Source organism: Ceratotherium simum, chromosome 20 (genome assembly GCF_057802395.1).
Source record: "Ceratotherium simum simum isolate JZ-2026a chromosome 20, ASM5780239v1, whole genome shotgun sequence".
Taxonomy (NCBI): Eukaryota; Metazoa; Chordata; class Mammalia; order Perissodactyla; family Rhinocerotidae; genus Ceratotherium; species Ceratotherium simum.
The window spans coordinates 23,690,903-23,710,951 of NC_141919.1; the positions used below are offsets into that span (position 1 = coordinate 23,690,903).

At 38.4% G+C, this 20,049-nt stretch overlaps 1 protein-coding gene across 8 annotated transcripts in view; it reads left to right on the forward strand.

The window, feature by feature from the left end:
* Positions 1-20,049, forward strand: part of SMARCA2 (SWI/SNF related BAF chromatin remodeling complex subunit ATPase 2) — a 181,684-nt gene that overhangs the window by 37,702 nt on the left and 123,933 nt on the right. For all 8 annotated transcript variants that reach the window (XM_087444534.1, XM_087444531.1, XM_087444530.1 and 5 more), the window contains 7 exons: positions 1,828-1,954; positions 3,915-4,088; positions 5,188-5,361; positions 7,659-7,829; positions 15,890-15,943; positions 18,730-18,860; positions 19,085-19,142. In XM_087444534.1, the coding sequence (XP_087300660.1) occupies positions 1,828-1,954; positions 3,915-4,088; positions 5,188-5,361; positions 7,659-7,829; positions 15,890-15,943; positions 18,730-18,860; positions 19,085-19,142 (889 nt within the window). The remainder of the gene's footprint in view (positions 1-1,827; positions 1,955-3,914; positions 4,089-5,187; positions 5,362-7,658; positions 7,830-15,889; positions 15,944-18,729; positions 18,861-19,084; positions 19,143-20,049) is intronic.

The following is a 20,049-nucleotide window of genomic DNA, read 5'->3' on the forward strand; positions in this document are numbered from 1 at the left end:
ATTAAAAAATGTGATAATAATCTCATGAGTATCAATTGTAAAAGGAATGTAGAAGAAAGTTGGGAGAGTTAGAAGAATTTGACCAAAAAGGGAAAATGATGAAAGTTTATTACTGTTGTTTGAACTAACAAATTTTTAGTCTATTGCATGGTTAAACCATTTAAAAGTGCTTTTATTTGTTTTGGCCTGCACAGTTGAAATAATGTCATGTTGACAATGATAATACTAATAATAACACATCTTGATGATAAATCATTCAGTAAATCAGAATTAATAATATGTATGTACCAAATAAAATAAGAATCTGTCATAATATTATTTTCAGTGCAGTCAATGAAAAATGATGCATTTCCCTTACTATAATGTTTAAAGTTTTTAAAAAGACGACATTTTATTTCTCTCTCAGGCAAACAACTGTTAAGTTTTTAAAAAGCACTCCTTTTGATATTTGGGCTATATGACATATTAAGATATTTTGCATCATCTAAGATGCAGAAGGTTTTACTTTTTCATGTTAATATACAGCATCATAAATATTGACAAAACCATAATATTAATTTTTAACAGAATCTTTAATTATCAACTTTTATAGTTGAGATCCAGGAAAGGTCACAGTTAGAAAGTGTATTTAATTATCTACAGTGTTATTGTAGTGGTTTTGGTGTCAGGCAAAGGAGGGTTCCAGTCTCAGTCCCTCCTTTACTAGCTCTATCAAATCTACATGTTTCTTAATATCTCCAAACCTCAGTTTTCTCTTCAGTAAAATGGGACCATTGTAGCATTTACTTTTATTGATGGGGGTGAGAGAGAGAGAGAGAATTAAATATAATGGTGCATTAAATGCACCTAACTTAGTGCAGTTAATGTTAACTTAGTTTAACTTATTACCTTTTTTATTACTATTCTTTCTTTGTTGAAGTCTATTCCAAGATAGTTTTGCCCGAAATTCTGGGGAGAGGTAGTTCTAGAAATAGTTTTAAATGGCATGTAATTATTTGTAAGAATAGGATCTAGGTGAAATCTAAAACAGGCATTTATATGGGTAACAGGAATAGTATCCCAAATGGATGAGGAAAGTGAGATGTCTCTTATTTTCTATTCTGCCTTTGTTATGAAGAAATATCTACAGTTATATTTTTGATGGTGTCTAAATTGAGAATCTCCAGCAATCCTTTTCTAGAAACTCTTCATTTTTAAATATTGTTTACTTTACCATTCACTGCTGCCCCAAAAACCTGATTTTTAAAAATGCCCGATTTGCCTTGTCTTTTCTCGAGCAAGCACTGCTCACAGAGGAAGTGGTTGTGGTTGGCAGGGCTCTCTCTGAGTGTTTTGGGTTGGCTGCTTTCTGTGGCCTCAGCACCTAAAACTGCTCTTGTTCACTCAGCTTTAACGGCCATCGTCATCAGCATCTTGGCAAGGAGGGCAAATGGCCGGGTTGCCTTAGGACAGAACTGGAAGTTAGAAAGAAAACTGTTGTCTCAGCTCTGCACTCTGGCTGGCGGGGCGTTTGGGAGCAAGTCAAATTTTCCTGTCTCTCATTTTGTCTCTGTTCAGAGCGAGCGATGGCGTTTGAGTTTCCTCCTAGATGTCTTGTGAGCCTTCTTTCCTGGGTCTTAGAGGGAGGTTATGAAGAAGGCCAGAGTGTTAAGTGACATATAGCGCCTGTCTGCATTAATACAAAGGTAGCTTTTGTCTGTTTAACATCAGAAAATCTAGTTGGGTGTCAGAAATCGGGGCATCAGTAAGGTTATTGTTTACCATTTAAGATTAAATTGTAATGTATATTTCCACCTCCCCTCTCCCCCGTTTTATTATCTCCTTTAGACTTCAGGCTCGCATAGCTCATAGGATACAAGAACTGGAAAATCTGCCTGGCTCTTTGCCACCAGATTTACGAACCAAAGCAACTGTCGAGCTGAAAGCACTTCGGTTACTCAATTTCCAGCGTCAGGTAATGCCTTCTCCCCAGTGAATCTGAGGTGTAGGAAATAAATGTAATTGTTCAAGAGTGTGATCTGTGCATTTCCTTGTTTGTTCAATGTTGTTATAAAGATATAAACTTAGTAAAATAGAATATCTTTTAGACCAGCAGCATAGAGCTAAAAATAATGAAGATGAACTGCTGCTTATTCCATTTTTCTCTTCTTTGTATCAGAGACATTTTTTCTCCTGTATTATGGTTTCCAAAGTCAGAGTTGGGGTGTTTTGTTACTGTGGATGAAACCTTGAGAACAAATGGGTTAGCTCATGCTTGCCTTTATGACTCCAAAAAAAAAAACCACGAAGGCGGTAGATCAGAGCTTCTTTGTAACACAAGTGTAAAATCCTAGCCATGACTGTGAAAATAATTTTAACGAATGTGATAGCCACTCTACTGAATGAATAGCTCATCGTTTATAGAAACACATAAAACTATGTTTTGTAACTGTCGGTTATTCATCAAAACCTAAGTTTGGAGCATTTGATGATCTCAGACCCACAAATTGACTAATCGGTGAATTATTATCTATTGTTCTCACTACAGTTCTTAGTAGTCACTGGTTAATAAAAGCTAGCATAATGATCTATTTTATAATTGCTAAATCAGTAGGAGATTAGTGGAATTCAGTAGAGCTAATTTTCGCTTTGGTGAGTTTTGACTTGTGGACCCCAAAGGTACAGGTCTCCTGATCCGCACACTGCCTCATTTAGTCAAAGGAGAAAAAGAATGCTTCCCCCACCAGTCAGATGGGTTTGTTTGGTTTAGGTCTCAGAGCATGTAAAATGAATTATTAATGAATGAAAGTAGTTTGGAAGTATTGAATTGCATGACTCGGTCTGTTGGAAGATGTGACTAAAATCACAAGGCCACCCCACTTGCTGTTGTCTATGAACTTGGAAGTACCTTTGCCTTATTGGTTACAATATCACAAGAGAACATCAGTGGTGGCAGGGTGCTACTTGGCCACAGTTTTATGCGAGTAGATTTCAGCTTAAATTCAAAAAGAAAGAAAGAAAGAAAGAAAAAGTCTTCGAGTTATGTTTACCTCTTTCTTATAGGTGACTTCATAGAATGCATCAGTAAAGTGTCTGATAAAATTTTATTAAATAATTAAACAGGAATAAGATTATATTCAAATTAGCTTCACTATGCTGGATTCTTATTGGTCTCTAATATTTGCTTGATATTATTGAAAAATCTGTTATCTATGAAGTTTCCCAATAAAATTAACTGGATTGATGCTGATTTCAGATTGAATCTGAATTATTATTATTTCAATGTATATTCCCAATTCCCCACCCCCTACCACCACATAACATACATTGTGGATAAGATATTATATTTATGATAATCTAAAAGAAGTCCATGATATAGTATAAAATTGAAGTATCTTACAAAGAATATCATTGTTAGGAGTGGGAAGAAACCAAAACCAGTATTTCCCATCTTTTATATGAGACTATGAATTAACATTGTTTGAGTATCTGCTGCTACTGCACGTGAACAGGAAGTAATTCTTATATTCTTTTTGCAGAGCATCATTAAAGTTAATCTTTAAACACAAAGAGATTGTTAGTATGGCACTTAAAACGAAGTAAAAAATTTTTAAAGCTTATTAACTAATTAATATCATTCGAATAATTAAATAGAATGAATTTATTTAAAATCCAAGACAACATCTACTTTTTTTAGTCTTACAGTGCTATAATTGCTTTTTATCTGACTTATTTGGAAATAAAATTTGTACCATCTCTGAAACTACTGCATAAATTTGGCATGAGTTAGTCCCTTCATTTAGCAAAAGGCCGACTGGGATGGAGAAACGTGTAGCGTCCCCCTTCTGCTGGGAGACATGGGAATGAGACAAGGGCGGGGTTCAGGAATCCGGCCTCCATTTGGGGAGGCTCTCCAACTGCTCCCTTCTTGACAGCTGAGACAGGAGGTGGTGGCCTGCATGCGACGGGACACGACCCTGGAGACGGCTCTCAACTCCAAAGCATACAAGCGGAGCAAGCGCCAGACCCTGAGGGAAGCCCGCATGACGGAGAAGCTGGAGAAGCAGCAGAAGATTGAGCAGGAGAGGAAGCGCCGGCAGAAGCACCAGGTACTGGGGCCTGGGAGGGCCTGCCCTCGTGTTGACAGAGGTCTAACGAAATAATTGGATGGAGTCAGAACGACTGAAAAGTGTACCGCTGCCGGCGGTGCGGACGTCACGGAACAGAAAGGTTCCTTGGAGCTTACATAGTCCAACCGCACCATTTTATACAGGAGGAAACTTAGGCCAAGCCAGGTAAGTGGGTGACCTGCCCAAAGTCACACACACGAGCGGTAGCGGGATGAGGTGGAGGACCCTGCTTTCTTAATTCCAGTCAGGCGTCATCTTCATAATCCGGTGAGAAGCTGCTGACTGGGTGGGCTTAGGGGGGTTTCCTGGAGCAAAATCCTAGGGAAAAGGAGAGAAGAGAGCAAACAGTTATTTTGATAACAAATATAAATATAGTAGCCTGGGCTTTTCAAGGGCCCAGTTGGAGGTTTCACAGGGGCAGATATTTTAAAACATTCCTTTCTAGGGGTTTGGAAATATTTTGATGTAGGATTTGATTTTGTGTCATAATCCTGTAAGTTTGTTTTTCTGTGCTTCATTTAGTGCCGTGCTTAGTTTTGTTTTGAAAAATGTTGGATTTTAGTGTAAATAAGGGTACACGTTTCTCCTCCTGCATTTAAAAAGTGGATACAAATTATGTATGTCGATTTTAGCTTCCTATAAACATTTCAAGTCACAATTCTAAGGTATTTAAGTTAGAGCAGAATTGAAACATTACTTTTATAACGATTCTCACTGGAGATATCCGTCTCCCTTGAGTTTATTTGAGAGTGATTTGCTTTAAATTTTATCATCGCCATTTTGTAGGTTTCTCTCGATCTTTGATTTTCCCGTTTTCATGTGGCCACACTCTCGAGGCTTCGGGGGTTCTCTTCAGCAGGCTGGCACCCAAACAAACTTTGAGAGGTCATCTTTCCCACCAGCCCCGTAGCCCACACCTCGGCTATGGAGACACACCAGGGCACCTACCCGAAAATAGATTCTAGTCCTCCATCCTTGTTAAATGCACACGGGGGGTTTTCTTGGGCTAACTAAAACCTCATAGGACATTGGGAAATGCATTCTAAGTATCCTTTTCTCCCCACTTTGGATCCTTTAGGAATACCTGAATAGTATTTTGCAACATGCAAAAGATTTTAAGGAGTACCATCGGTCTGTGGCTGGAAAGATCCAGAAGCTTTCCAAAGCAGTGGCAACTTGGCACGCCAACACTGAAAGGGAGCAGAAGAAAGAGACAGAGCGGATCGAAAAGGAGAGAATGCGGAGGTTGATGGTAAGGGGCCCGCCCGCTGGAACCCAGGAACACGCTCCCCTCTCCTCTACCTGTGCTGAGGATGTTAAATATGCTGTAGTAGAAGGACAGAGTAAAAGCTGGCTATCAAATATATTAATAAATTCCTTTGTACTCCATAGGGATGGAGTAAAAACACTTCTCTTTCCTAGACAATGCAATGCCACAAATCTAAGGCCACAACTGATGAGTATAGTATTTCCATGTCCTAGGGTGGCATTGCTCTTCAGATTATAGCTTCTCACGTAAAGGCAGGCACTGCATTTTGCAGGAGTTTTGATAACCAGATCTGGAAGGATGGAAATGGCAGTTCTTTTTAAAATATTACCTCTTTGAGACTAATGGCACAAGTTGTTTTGAATGAATATCTCATTAAGCTGTGTCTTGGAATCTAAGAAGACTTTTTTGAAGCCTGTTGCTTATTTTTTTTTTAATGGCAGAAATTTTTCTCTAACAGTGTAAAAAGTGATTTTTAAGTTAATTTTGAAATGCTGCTTTTTTGGTTGGCCGTGTTATTGACAAAGGCTATTCAGGAATCACTGCATTTGCAGTATTATTTTTTAATGAATATATAAACACAGAAAGGATTGGTTTCTATCATTGGCCTGCATATTTGCTTTTATTGACCATTTATTTTTGGAATTGACCCTCAAAGCACACTGGATTTTAGAAAAGTGTGTGTGATCTATAATGACAGGAGACCTGCAGATTCTATCTGGGACATAATGCCTGAGTATTGGATGAAGAGAAAGTCATTAACTTCAGCCCATAATTATGTCCCTGGAAAATTCCACGTGACACTGTCTTCCTTGTTGGTATTACGGTTTGCATTTTGTTTTCATGAAATTTTTGGATTCCAGAGAGTAAAGACCATATTTTGAAAGGCTCTGTGTCCAGGTACTATTAAATCTTAACCATCTTCTCCTCCCTTGCTCTCCTTTTTTGGGAGGGAGGGAACTGTCCAAGAGATTTCCAACTAGCTCAGGAGACCATTTTATAGTAATCTGAGCAGTAAGCAGTCAAACTTGTCTGATTCAACTGAAGTGAAACTATATTAGAACTTCAGTAACAGATTGGTTTGACACTAATGATTAGGCATTTGCAAATCATTAATTTTTGCAATTAAACGATGGAATATATAGATAACAGAGAAACTGAAGTTTTTTTTTAATCACTCTTTCTTCAAGTGAGATCAACCGTAACCAAAAGCAATTAGAGTTATAATAGCATGTGAGGTTCATGCTCATCCACGGGGCAGACAGCGACTAGACTGAAGGATGAAACTGCTGTCACTGGGGCAGAAGCTGGAGTGACACCCCTGGATTGAAGAGCCTCATCTTTTCTGTAATGGAGTTGCTTCTCGAAGATTTTGCAGCACATTCCTTTTATCCTGCTTCATAGGAGGAATATTTTTTGAGATGTCCTTTTACTGGGACGTGCAAAAAAGATTTCTCTGGAAATGGCTCAGAATACATCAGAGTTTTTATTCCATTTAACCTCATAATGTTGCTTAATGGGAGATGGAGGTGGGAATTATTGTGTCTGTTTTATTGCTCAGTGATGTCAGACTTCAGGTGCCAAATGACTTGTCTCCAGTCACCTAGGCCCATAATGCAGTGCTGATCTGTGACAAAAATCCCCCAAATCTGACCTTTCCTATCAACCACGTGTCTATAATGCTTTTAAGTATGAGAATTTATTTGTTCAAAGCTCATTTGATTCGTTGCCTTTGGAAGTACTTGCTGAAATATTTATGAGTGAAAGGTTTTTATGTGTAGAATTTGCTTTAAGACAATCCAGTTTGGGATTGTGGAGGATTTGGAGGAAGGGTAGCAATGAAACAGGGTCATCATGAGTTAACTTTTGTTGCTTGATATTGGTTATATGAGAGATCATACTATTCTCTCTGCTTTTTATTATATTTGAAAATTTCCAAAATACAACGTTAAGAATAAACTTCAGATGATGAGTCGTCAAATATTAACATTTTTTGCCATTAAAGAAACACAGAAGAACAAAGAGTTGACTCACAGTCCTTGCTCACACCACGTAAATAGTGTGGCTATGTGTCCTGATTTTGCAATGACCCCTGGTGTCCTGGGACTTCCGTGTGCTCCCTGGTCCCAGACTGTGTGCAAGAACTCAGGCAGCCTGGATCTTTCGGTTTGCTGCACTCACCACCAGTCAACGTGCAGATGTTCAAGGGGAGAGATGAGTGGAAAAAGGCATTGTCTGCAGACTTTTGTTACTCTCTGATCATGCTCTTCTTTCCTTGATAGGCTGAAGATGAAGAGGGTTATAGAAAACTGATTGATCAAAAGAAAGACAGGCGTTTAGCTTACCTTTTGCAGCAGACTGATGAGTATGTGGCCAACCTGACTAATCTGGTTTGGGAGCACAAGCAAGCCCAAGCAGCCAAAGAGAAGAAGAAGAGGAGGAGGCGGAAGAAGGTGAGCGCCCTCATGGCAGCGGCTGAGTAGGGGGTGTATGGTCAGGGGCCAGTCTAAGGCGTGTATAGCACTGTGATATATACTCCTTTCTACCCTAATGGAAGATTTAAGTTATTGAATTGCAAAAATTGCTTATATAAATGGGCATGGCATGAAAGAGTTCATTAGGCCTACGAGACAACATATCGGATGAGGGCATAATGGATAAGATGTATTAAACTGAAACAATACAGTCCATATTTCCATTGTTTCGTACAGTATTTAAAAATTAACTACACACAGTCAATAGGAAGAGGAAAAACATGCACGCAAATAAGCGTTTGCTTAAGTGTAATGCAGTGTGGCAGGGGACTGCTGAGTTAAGAAAATGGAATGAAAGTTAAGAAGAAAATGCAGTGTACAGATTGAAAGAGGCTAGGGGAAGATGTACGAGATTGCTTTGGGATACTTTTGGAACGTATTTCAGCCTGTTTATTTGGACAGACGGCAATGCCAAAATTGTTCCTTCAGTTGGGCTGCCCTGCTGTCCACTAAGGTAAGTGTGTAGGTAAGGGTTTTAGGTCATTACAGAAAACAATGGTCTTAGGTAAAATATCTCCGAATTATCATGAGAAGTGAAGAGTAAGATTTAGAATCTCTGCTCTGCAAATATTATATCTCAATTCAAGGGTAACCTGCTGAGTGGAGACTTGTGACTATAGAGCCTCTTTGAGGCTTCAGTAGTCTGGTAATTTAGTTCTTGGTTGATATTTTGTTTTCACGGTAAATTCTGATTGGGCCGGGTACAAACATCAACAGTAAGTCTTTGTCAGAATTGTGAACATTGAGGACTGGTAGCATTGAATCATTTATTCTCTGCACTGAATAATTGAACAAAATGTTTTTCAGAAAATAATTAATTTCATGGCTCCTGAATTCTCATACCTGTTTCATAATTAACGAGGAGGAATAAATGATTGAGAAGGCGCCTTCTTGCACCTGATTTCTTTGGTATAAGATAGCTTCCCTTATTGTGAAGATGAACGAGGGATGACTCAGGGCTCGGATTTAGACATTTCGTTGGTGAGGAATACCTCATTTTCTTGTCAAGGTAGCATTATAGACTTTGCAAAATTCCAGCTCCCAATTTCTGACTTAAAAAGACGTTTTCAGAGTTAGTGAATAGCACATAGGCAAAAAGATACAATTCTGTAATATTCCATAAGTGAACCCTATTAAATGGCAGTTTTTGCTCTTCCTAATCCAGAGGTGTGTTTTGCAGAGGTTGCCACGAAACCGTCACTGTCAGTGTATTTAGTACTAAAGTTCATATTCTGCATTTCTTTGAGATTAAAAGCTAGTGGCCAAGATTTGAGCTTCTGGCTTACAATTAATAGATTCCTGCCATGGTATAAGCTTGTTATATCATCACAGGCAGAGAAGGATATATTATTGAGTGATAATGATAATGCCTTTGTTTTTGCATTAGTCTGTACAGAGCAGGAACCTGTCATAATATTTTTCATGATACTGCCAACTGTACATGATCTCTAGGTTGGCTCTCTACTTCCAAACTCTTGCCTTCAGGTTTGCTAATAGCGTTTTACTCTTTCTATTTTATGTGTTCACTCAACAGGTATTAACTGAACACTTACTATAAGCTGGGCAGTATGCTAGATGCTGGGGGAGAGGGTACAATGGTGAGGAAAAGCACAATTTAATCAGAGAGAGACAGACAGATATTAATCAAATATGCACTCACATATATAATTATAAACTGTGATGAATGCTGTGAAGGAAGACTGGGAGTCAAGTTGGGGATGGGGCCTGATTTTCTGGCAAACGAATAATAGATACCAAAGCGACTCCAGTCTGCCTGGTGGATATCTCTGGGCATCTCCCATTGGTTATCTCACATGGTTGAATGTGCAGAATTATTGCTTTATTATCAGCCCTCTAACTCTTTTCTGGCATGCTCTCAGGATGTCTCACATTTGAGTCCTCACTGCCCTCAGCAGGACTAAGGGGGACAGGCTGTATTTCCTTCCTGGGCCATCTCATTGGGAGAAATGGGATAAAGAAGGAAAAAAAGAAACTAGGCTCCTTCCTAGTCCTTCCTGGAAACTGTCTCTTTCACAGGGCTTTCAGACTTAGTTCAAAGTGAGTTACCCAATTCCAGATGCACCTTTATTCAAATGCAAAGAAAACGGATGCTTTCAAAAGCTGATTATTTGGCACTTTGGATTATCTGTGGTTCTTCTCCCCTCCATTAGAGTGAATGATTGAGAGCTGCTTGTTCCAGCTTCTCTGTCGGGGAGGGAAACTGCATCCAGAAGCTTAAAAATTCTATGCATCCCTTTTAGCATTTTCCCACAGAATTGAATATTATGCCATACCTATCTGCCGTTTTTTTTTTTTTTATTAAGTAAGGCATCAACAAATCTTTGTTTTGAGAAAACCTTTCTCCAGTGAACTAAGAGTGTTGAGCTGGTAGCAACATTTGTAGGACAGCTAAGCCACAGATAAGTCTAACAACTATGCTGTTCAACATGAATATGTTTGACCTTGTAATTTAATTGGAGAAGGGTTACTTTTTACTTTGTGTTAAATTAGTGTATAATTTTTTTAAAAAATTGCCCCAGTGTAACAGAGAAGGCCGTTTTCTTTCTTGGAGAGTTTATTGTGTTGACTTGTTGTTAGTGAATAATACAGTGGGTTTCCTGTAACCTGCCATGACCTTGTTTAATTTTCTCTTCTCACCATTAGAGCTATTACTATGAAGTATGCCTTTATAAGTCATTCTGAAACTTCTCATTCTCAGCCTTGTCTTCCATTAATGCCCTTGAAATGGAAGAAAAAGAAGTAAGCTATATGTATCTACTTATGTGTTAGAGGAGGAATAACATTTAAAGTACTGAAACATCTAATTATATGAAACCAGTCTGTACGGTGTGACAGGATGAATGCGCTATTATGTGCACTTAGCATGACCTTGAGGTCTCCGTCCTCTGTCATGGTTGTTCTCTAACATCTCCTGGGTGACTATGGGATAAAAAAGGGTGTGGGGCTAGATAAAGCCACCGGGGTATGTACAAATAGGATGGAACATGCTAAATTAGAAAAGTGGACCACTGTCTGAGTCATGTTAGTTCGCCATCTTTTGAATTCATCACTGCACAAGAAAGCAGATCATACTAATTTGCTCTTATAGGATATTTCATTAAAAGATCTGTTACCTGGTGCTTCATTCTCTTGATCTGTGAGAAGGTGATAGGAGCAGTACCTAAATCATGGATTTGTTGTGAGGATTATGTGAGGAAATTAGATTATCTAAAGCATTTAGAACACTCCCTGGCACTTAGTAAGTGCTCAGTAAATATTAGTTATTTTATCAAGCAATTCTGTGGTATAAATGTAGGCTCATGATTGTTGAAATGTGGTTATAGGTTTTTCTGAAAATAAAATCTTCTTTTTCCCCTTATTGTATATTCTCTGTGATGTTGAGTAAATAAATGGCCACCATTTTTTTCTAGTTGGGGATCAATTAGATATTACTAGGTAGGATGTCTTTTAGGACAATGACAAGTTCTTTGACTATATAGGTATGCAGTAGGAGATGAGGATTTGTTATTTTTGGTGGACTCTGCTTAGCCCTCCTCCCCAGCTCCTATGAAGAGAATTTTCTAATCAGGTGGCCTCACGTGGTTCCTGGTGATAATAGGGTATTTCTCACAGGGCTTTACCATGTATTTTAACTTAAGCAGTGCTTAGGAGCCCATGCCACCCTCCCCAAACCACTGCTTTGAAGTCTAGTCATTTCAGAGGTTCGGCTTCTCGAGCTGTTGACTTCAGGCCGAAAATAAATTTTATTCCCTTTTCCAAATCTTTCAATGAGGTGTATACCAGCAGAACTATGCCCTTGTTGTTTATTTGTGACATTTCTTAGAAACCTGTGATACCAATGGGAACACCCTCAGAGCTCCATGGGGGAAAGCTGTGCCAGATATCTTTTTCATTGTGGTGTTTGGTTTTCTCTCTGAAAGTTCTTTTTTCTCTCCTTCTCTCATCAACCACTATTGTAAGTAAATCTCAGAACCAGGATGTTCTGCAGGGCGAACTTTTCTGGCATAATGTATTAATCAATATTGTGATAGGGAATGTGTTTTTATCCCTTTTAGATATCAAAACATCAGAAAAACCTCTTGGTATAATTTTCAGTGGAAAGATCATCAAATGCAAAGTAGTAATGTTGCTGAGACATTTGTTTTAAATTCAAGTTACTCTCTGATTCGTCTCAATTCATGTGCCTGTTTTCCCCAGAGATGATATAGTTTATTGCAGCTTTCCTCCACCAGGAGATTTTCATAGGTGAAAGAAAGGGTCTAAGGTAATTCTAGGCATTTGAGTGTAGTCTGTTGTAAAGGTGGGTGAACACAATGCCACGATGATTAGATTTATTTGATTAGTTCAGTGTCAAAATGGGTGAAGCCAGAAGTTTGGATCAAAGTCCTGCTTAACTGGATTGACGAGTTGGAATTGGTTTTCTCTGCAAGGCACAACCAAAGTAATGTGCAATTGCCTGTTAATTTGATATTCTTGGGTATTTTTTATTGCCTGATCACCTATCTTAATGCTCAGAGGTCCACTTAAATGGCAGTAAAAATAACCCAAGTGGTTTCTGAAAGCTTAGGTTTCCATCGAAGCAGAATGAGTCTTTAAGATGCCAGCACATTTGAATGTTTCAGCGTATTATAACAACACCTGCTGTGGGATAAAATGCATTCACTTTATTACATAGATTGTAAAATATTTGGTATAAAACTGTTTCTTTACGAAATGAGGCTGTAAGTGGCCTATATTGTGATAATCTAAGTCAAGTGCCCCATTGAATTTTATTTTCTTGAGTTCAGCTTACACGGGACTTTCATGTTTAGGGATTCCTGTCCCTCCTCACCCCTGTCATTGATTATTTATAAAGCTCCTGCAAGGAGGATGTGTAGCCACACACATAGCTTTGTTCATGAACATTCCTAAATGGAAGGTATGAATTGACATTGGCCTTGGAGATTGGGAACCCAAATTGTCTTTAGTCATGAGTAATTTGTTTCATATCTCCTTCCGTGACTAGGCTCATTACACTCCTCCCTCCCTCCATGAGCATAATTAGTTCCACACTTTTTGCAGGTAGGAAGAAGCCAGTACAAATTTCCTTCAGTCTTAATTAATGGATGAACTGCATTGTTTTTTGTGTGTCTTTTTTAAATCAATGGCAGTCAGCTCAGGCATCAGCAGTAATATTGATAGGATGTGTTTGCAGTCACACGATACAGATAGCTCTATGTGAAACTTCCTCAGGCAGAGGGAGACACAGTAGCAGTGGCCACGTCAGCACCAGGCTGTTTCACCAGGTGCTCAGAGACTGTCCAAGGTTAGCTCAAACGGTAGCACCAATCACAATCTGCTGGGAGTTAATCTTGAGCCAAAAAAAGGGGAAAATGTTTGTTGGTGGGGAGTGGGGAGGATAAAGCACCAGTTTGATGTGAGAACATGGATTTATGAAAGCACACCAGAGACCATCAGCAAACTGGAAGAATCTAAAGCAGGATGGGAGAACTTGACATCTTCTGCCATAGAGTAGACTGCCACCCGGCTTCCACCTCATATAGCATAGCCGAAGTGGGTGTAAGTCCAGGGCATGCGAGAAAAGTCTCGTAGAGCAGTTCGATGAGGCATTGTCTGTGTGTTCTTAACTGTTTTATGACTTGCAAATATATTGGCACCTAATTGTGATAATAATAATAATAATAATTCTTGAGCGTATGCTAAGTGGAAAGCATTGTTCTTGGTGCTTATGTTCATTCATTCATTCACCAAATATTTATTTAGTGCCTTTTACGTGCCAGGCACCCTTGTAACCCTGACCTCATAACCTTATGAAGCAGGTTTCAGACAGTGCTACAGCCAATCTTATAGAGACATAAAATAGCCCTCGGACTATCATTGATCCTTTTACATTGTGGAGATTGATGCTCGCGGTATGTATTACATGTCACATTGGATTGTAGGTATTGAAAGAGTGATCCAGCCCTGCAGCAGCCCTGTGAGGTAGGGACTGTTACCGTCCCTACTTTACAGGAGAGGGAACGAAGACACAGGGAACATTTACCCAAAATCATACAGCTAAGGTCTCTTGCACTTACTGACAGAGCTGGGATTCATACAGGTCATCTAATTCCAGAACCAAGTTTCTTAAATCTAACATTACATTGCCTCTCAAATTTGATACCTAATGGAATTTTTAAAATTAGTTTAAAGGATTTTAAGTAATGGAAGGGCCTGATTAGGAGGCAGTTTTTAGATAACACTCTAGCTAGTCTATAGCATATTCATAGAAGAGTTATCCTTTAGAATAGTTTTGATTCTATTATTTATGGTCCTTCAAGCTTTTTAATGTACTATTCATTGAAATTACGATCCAGTTCTGCTTGCTAGATATTGGAAATTGGCTTATTCATTGTCTCATTTGATTTTCTTTGTTGCCAAATTTGTAGCTTATTTCTGATTTGTGTGGAAAGAATGGTGGGATTAATTGACTTTCTCCCATTAATTAAAACAGTGGTCTGAGGATAGTGCCTGAGAATTCCAAAAATGGAACTTTCAGGGGCTGGCAGCAGGGATTGTTTCTCTTCTGAGCTGCGGGACTCTGCCATTGTTCTCTGTATCCTCAACCCAGACACAGGGCCTAGCGCTTTCAGATGCTAATCACTCTTTTTGAGCTTGTAAACATTTTCACTTTGGGGTGGCATAAACAGAAAATTAAATTCTTGGGAAATCATAACCCAAAGAGAGTATTTCATTTCCTACTCTTTGGTAAAAGCAACATAAAAATTTGCTTGTGTTTTGGCATGCATACATACGTATATGTATTTTTTGTAAGAAAATTATAAAAGAACTTCAAAAATTTCAAACATTTATGAGAACTGCTTTTTTTCAGTATGGACAAGAGGCTAGATTTTAAACATTAGACATTTTCTGTAAAAGCTGTTTTGTCTAGAGACAATTGAATCATTTTCATGGAAAGCAAAAATGTATTATACAATCCATGCCTTAAGTAAACAAAGTGGAGTTAATATCGATTCTGTATCATTATATATATTTTTAATTAACTAAAGGGCCCAGGGGAAGAAAGCTCATTTTCTTTAATGTCTTGATAAAGCAAATGACTCAAGTTTTTTTTTCTTTCATTGTACTATGAAGAAGTAGTATAGCTTTCCAGTAATAACTTTAAAATAAGGATTCTGTACAGGTGATGTTAAAGATTTCACTTGTCAAAGAGGCTGTTATGAATGTAAGAAATTTAGACTGTTTTGTGTATATTACAGATGAGACTCTCTCAAGTATGTACAAAATGTGACATAATCTTAGCTTTTCATTTAGGCTGTCTTTGAGGCACATCTAGAGGTTAATGGACTAAGGTATTGGAATATTTAAGAAATGGTAGATGACAGAATTTTTCATGAGATCGCAGTATCTGCATCAAATTTCCCCACATACCCACTGTGGAAACACTGTATATTATGAAAGCTAATTAGGTAGAATGAAAAACATTCAGAGAACTTATCGAATTTTCTATCATTTTGTATTTTTATGACCCAAGAGTGGTCCAGAGTTTATTCTTGATGGACAGTTTTAGAAACCTTGCTAAGGGAATGGGAAGGTTGAGCTGATTATGTCAGGATTTGTCTTCATAGTGCCAAACACGAGAACAGCATTTCAGATTCTGACCTCTCTCTAGATACTGCTGTGTCTTAAGCTCTTTGGATCCTAGGAGACACAAGTCTCTAGTGTGCTGGTGTTAATTCACACCTTGCCTTAAATAACTCTCTGCAAGCTGCTAATAAAACACACACTTTGTCTTAGATACTGAAGAGAAATAAAAATAAAAGGCATTCATACTTAAGCTTTGTTAGATGATGCTGAGTAGTAATGAAGTGCTGTTACATACCCCAGAGTTACCATGACATCCTTCCTGTACCCATCATCTTGGTTTACACATAATATTTGACAATGCTGTTTTGCAGAAGGCTGAGGAGAATGCAGAGGGAGGAGAGTCTGCCCTGGGACCAGATGGAGAGGTAAGGGATTTTGCACCCATTTCTACTGTGTTCTGCTGAATGAGTCCCTGCCATCCTTTGCAGCACCATTTTTTGTGTATACTAATTTTACTTTTACTCAGCTATTCATTTTTAAGTAAAAATAGTACATTAGCATAGTATAAAATTAGAATAGTATAAAAGGGATATACTGAAAAGTTATCCACTTCCATCTCAAACTGCCAATCAGCTGATATTAAGCTTCTTGTATACCATTCCAGAATTTTCTGTGCACATATAAGCATGTTTATGAACACACAGAATGTGTAAAAATCTTATGACTCTATAATTACATTTTCCCAGTAAATGATACAGAAGCATAAAATATGACCCAGTTTCCTTAGTTTATTACTAATTTGGAATTATAAAACTACCTAAGCCAAACAATTTACATATTTGGTTAAGTTATTTTTTGACATTTTCTATAGGCTTTCAATATAGCTTCTATTTATAGATTCATCAGCATATCCCTAAATTTTATTTCATAGTATTTTCAATATTCTCCTAAATCATGAGAATACAATTATTTATTTATTGGAGGTTTTTTTTTTTCCTGAAAACTCAAAGTTCTCTGCCAGTGGTTCACATGAGGAGGCATACCCCCAGAGCAGGATGGGAAGGGAGTTTGTTTCAAACCGCCTTCTCCTTTCACAGATTCTGATAAAGCTGCCTGGAAGATTGGGGTGGGTGGAGGGTTGCCTCTTCCCATTCTAGAATCACTGTGCATGTGAGACATATTGTGAATGTGAACAGCCCGGATGCAGAAAAAAGGTTGAAACCACTATTCTGTGCAGAAACCTCTTGAACAATAAACGTTGCTTAACCACTATAATCCATCACAAGGAGAGAAAGGATCGGGATAAATGTCTAATGTGTAAGAAACTCTCAGTGGGCTGTTATGGGGCAAGAATACTATATATTAGAGCACTTAGAAACAGCTCTAATTTGTAACAGCGCAGCCTCACCTAAGCACGCCTCACGTGGGTCTGTAATTAACAAGCACACAGGGAGAGATTTAACGTGTTAGTATGATAGTGGGCTGTTCTCTTATTATCTCTTGGGAAAATTAGCTACTGATCTTGGGCTGGTGACATACACCTTTTATTTCTTTTAATCTTAACACATGGGTTTTCTGTTTGCTTAAGCTGGCAAAGTGGACATCTTGCTCAGTTTGTTTTGAAATAATGTTCTTATTACACTCTGCTGTGTTCATTCAGTGGTATTGCCAAAGTTCTAATTCTGGCTACAGTGATTCCCAGTTTTCTTTGAGACATGACATAAGGAATAAAACAAGCTGTATGATAATAGTTCAAGATAATGGAATATGATTTTTCCAGGGGAGATGACAGCCAATGGTAGATTTCCTTCTGTATCGCGTGAGCATATAGATAACCTTTTACATTAATGAGGAAGAAACGTCATCTTGGTGTGCAAAGTCATGGTGTTCACAACCCTTGCTTTTAGCACACATAAAAGAAAAAAAAGACTGTCTGGAGTAAGCCTTTTCTTTTTTTAAATGTTATTTTTGTGGATAATCACTAATATATTATTTCTTATTCTGACAGTGCTTTATTGAGGGAGAATGGGGAAAGAACCATTTTTTTGGGGGGGATCATTTCCTGTAAGATATAGAAGATAACCTACAGTATACTGTTTTTCCTATCATTTTTATTTAACTCCAATTAAGAATAATTTAGAAAAAATTCTTTGGAACTAATGAATTGTCTAAACATTGCTTTTATTACTTTTAAGGAGATAGTTAACTTGAACTACTCACAAATCAAGCATTTCCAAACAAACATCTTCCCTGAGGGTCTGCTCCTAGAAGTACAGTCCCGCTGTGATCAGGAGCATTCATTTGCATAGGATTACTCCATTTTTAGGCCTTTTAAAACAATTTGTTCTCTGAAGTAGGTTAAACCGAGCCTCTGCGATTTCATTTATTCTCAATTTTCTGAGCAAGCCATTTTTCATTGAGAGTCTAATAATGAACTTCAGCTCAGTCTTGGTCTGTTCACCAGGTTTTAGAAATCAGAGCTTTTTGCTTTCACACTTACAGGTTCCAGTGGTTGGGCTGGATCCCTGGTGGTGTGGTGTTTTGCTAAAGGTTCTGCAGAAGCCAAACCAGCCACTAATGAGATGACACAAGTTATAGTACCTTTTCCTTTTCCCATTCTCTCTGACACCAAGACTTTGCAATAGTTGTTATCTGGGGGATATCTTTGGGGGTTTGGGGGTTCTTAGTTGCAAATGACAAAAATCAACTCTGCCTAATTTAAGTAAGAAAAGAATATATTCATAGGATATTGGATAATTCTTCAGATCTCCAGGAAGACTGGAGAACCTGACTCAAGGCTACACCCAGTATTTTACTGTACAACTGGTCAGTGTGGACGTGGCTGACACTGGGAGCAGACAGGCACTTGGCACGGCTGATACCACTCCACTGGCACTGCTGTCACTCCCACCTGTGTGCCTGTTGGTCCTTGCTTCCTTGAACTTCTAGTTCCTAATTTAGCCTTGGTGAGGGCGTATGGTCGGTGGAGCTGAGGTTTTATTCTAATACCTTAGCTGCCAGGGAGGCTGGTGTTTTCAGTTTCTTCATAGGAGATGGCCTCCCACTTCTCACCAAGACTCATTAGGAAATTTCTGAACACAGCAAAAGGTTTCAGATGCTGGGTAGCCAAAAGGCTGAGAAACATCCAGCACAGAATTGAGAGAAAGTGTTATCACCAAGTGATGATGTGTTTTTTTTTTCTCCTTCCTAGCCGATAGATGAGAGCAGTCAGATGAGTGACCTCCCTGTCAAAGTGACTCACACGGAAACCGGCAAGGTCCTGTTCGGACCAGAAGCTCCCAAAGCAAGTCAGCTGGATGCTTGGTTGGAAATGAATCCTGGGTATGGCATTAAAGCAAAGTTACTGGTGTTCTTTGGCTTTTTAGATTTTTGGGGTCCTTGTAAAATCTTGAAACTAAAATAACACAACCTTTGCTGAAATGGTTAAAGTTATTACCTGCGTTTGTCACTTGTACATAGAATGTGCTAGTTAAGTCATGCGTGTATATAGTGTTTTCTAATTTAAAGACCTGAGCCTCCTCTTCTTCCCACTCCTTTTCCTGTAGTTACGAAGTTGCCCCTAGATCGGACAGTGAAGAGAGTGATTCTGATTATGAGGAGGAGGTAAGTATAAACTCTGGAGTTTATTGGTTTGAAAGTTCATGGGGGAAGCTCCTGTGTCTTTCTCTCACTTCTTCCTTCACTGTTGGCCTTTGGGTGACAACTGGGGCTGAGGGTTTGCCAAAGCTTTGATGGCACATGCTTAGTGGTACAGTGACTTCTTGGAGGCTCCTGGCTAATGGGGAAATTTGACAAACTCTAAATTGATTTGGAACAAACAAAAGAGAAGCTGGCATTAAATTGGGGATGGTGGAAAGATCTTTTGAGGAGAATTGAAGATGGATGACTTTGGGAAAGGCAATTCCATGCCTCCAGGTGGTTCATACTGAGAGTTAGCTGCCTAAAAATGTCTACAGTCCTTTCAGCCTTTGAGTCCATTTGAAGTTGTAAGTCTGGAAACTTAAACAAAAAGGGCACCACAGCCTTGGTTTAATGAATTTATCGATCCTCCTTGTTTCTGTTTAATAATGTGATCTTGTTTGAATTCCTTGGATATACTTGTTACTCAAAGAGAAGCACATATCTCAGTCTCTTGGAAAGAATATTTAATATATCTAGAAACTAAAATGGTAATTTTGGGTACTTTTAATAGAAATTAAGAAATAGTAGAGGTATTTTTTTAGATTAACTATGCAATGCTTAATAATTATAAATAGAAGGATTAAAAGATTTTTATCTCCGTTATTAGAGCATTGCTACTGTGTAGTCATTAAATCTGATGTTTCCCAGGGTAGAGGAATCGTGATTCAGAGTGCCATAGCGTAGATGCCATGGACTGGGCAGAGCAGCCTTACTGATAAGAGCTCACCAGAATTTTAAGACAATTGTTATTTTCTTCTATTTTGTGGACCTATATTTTCTAAATTAATGTACCATGAACGCTTACTGCCTTTGTAAAGAGGAAAAATAA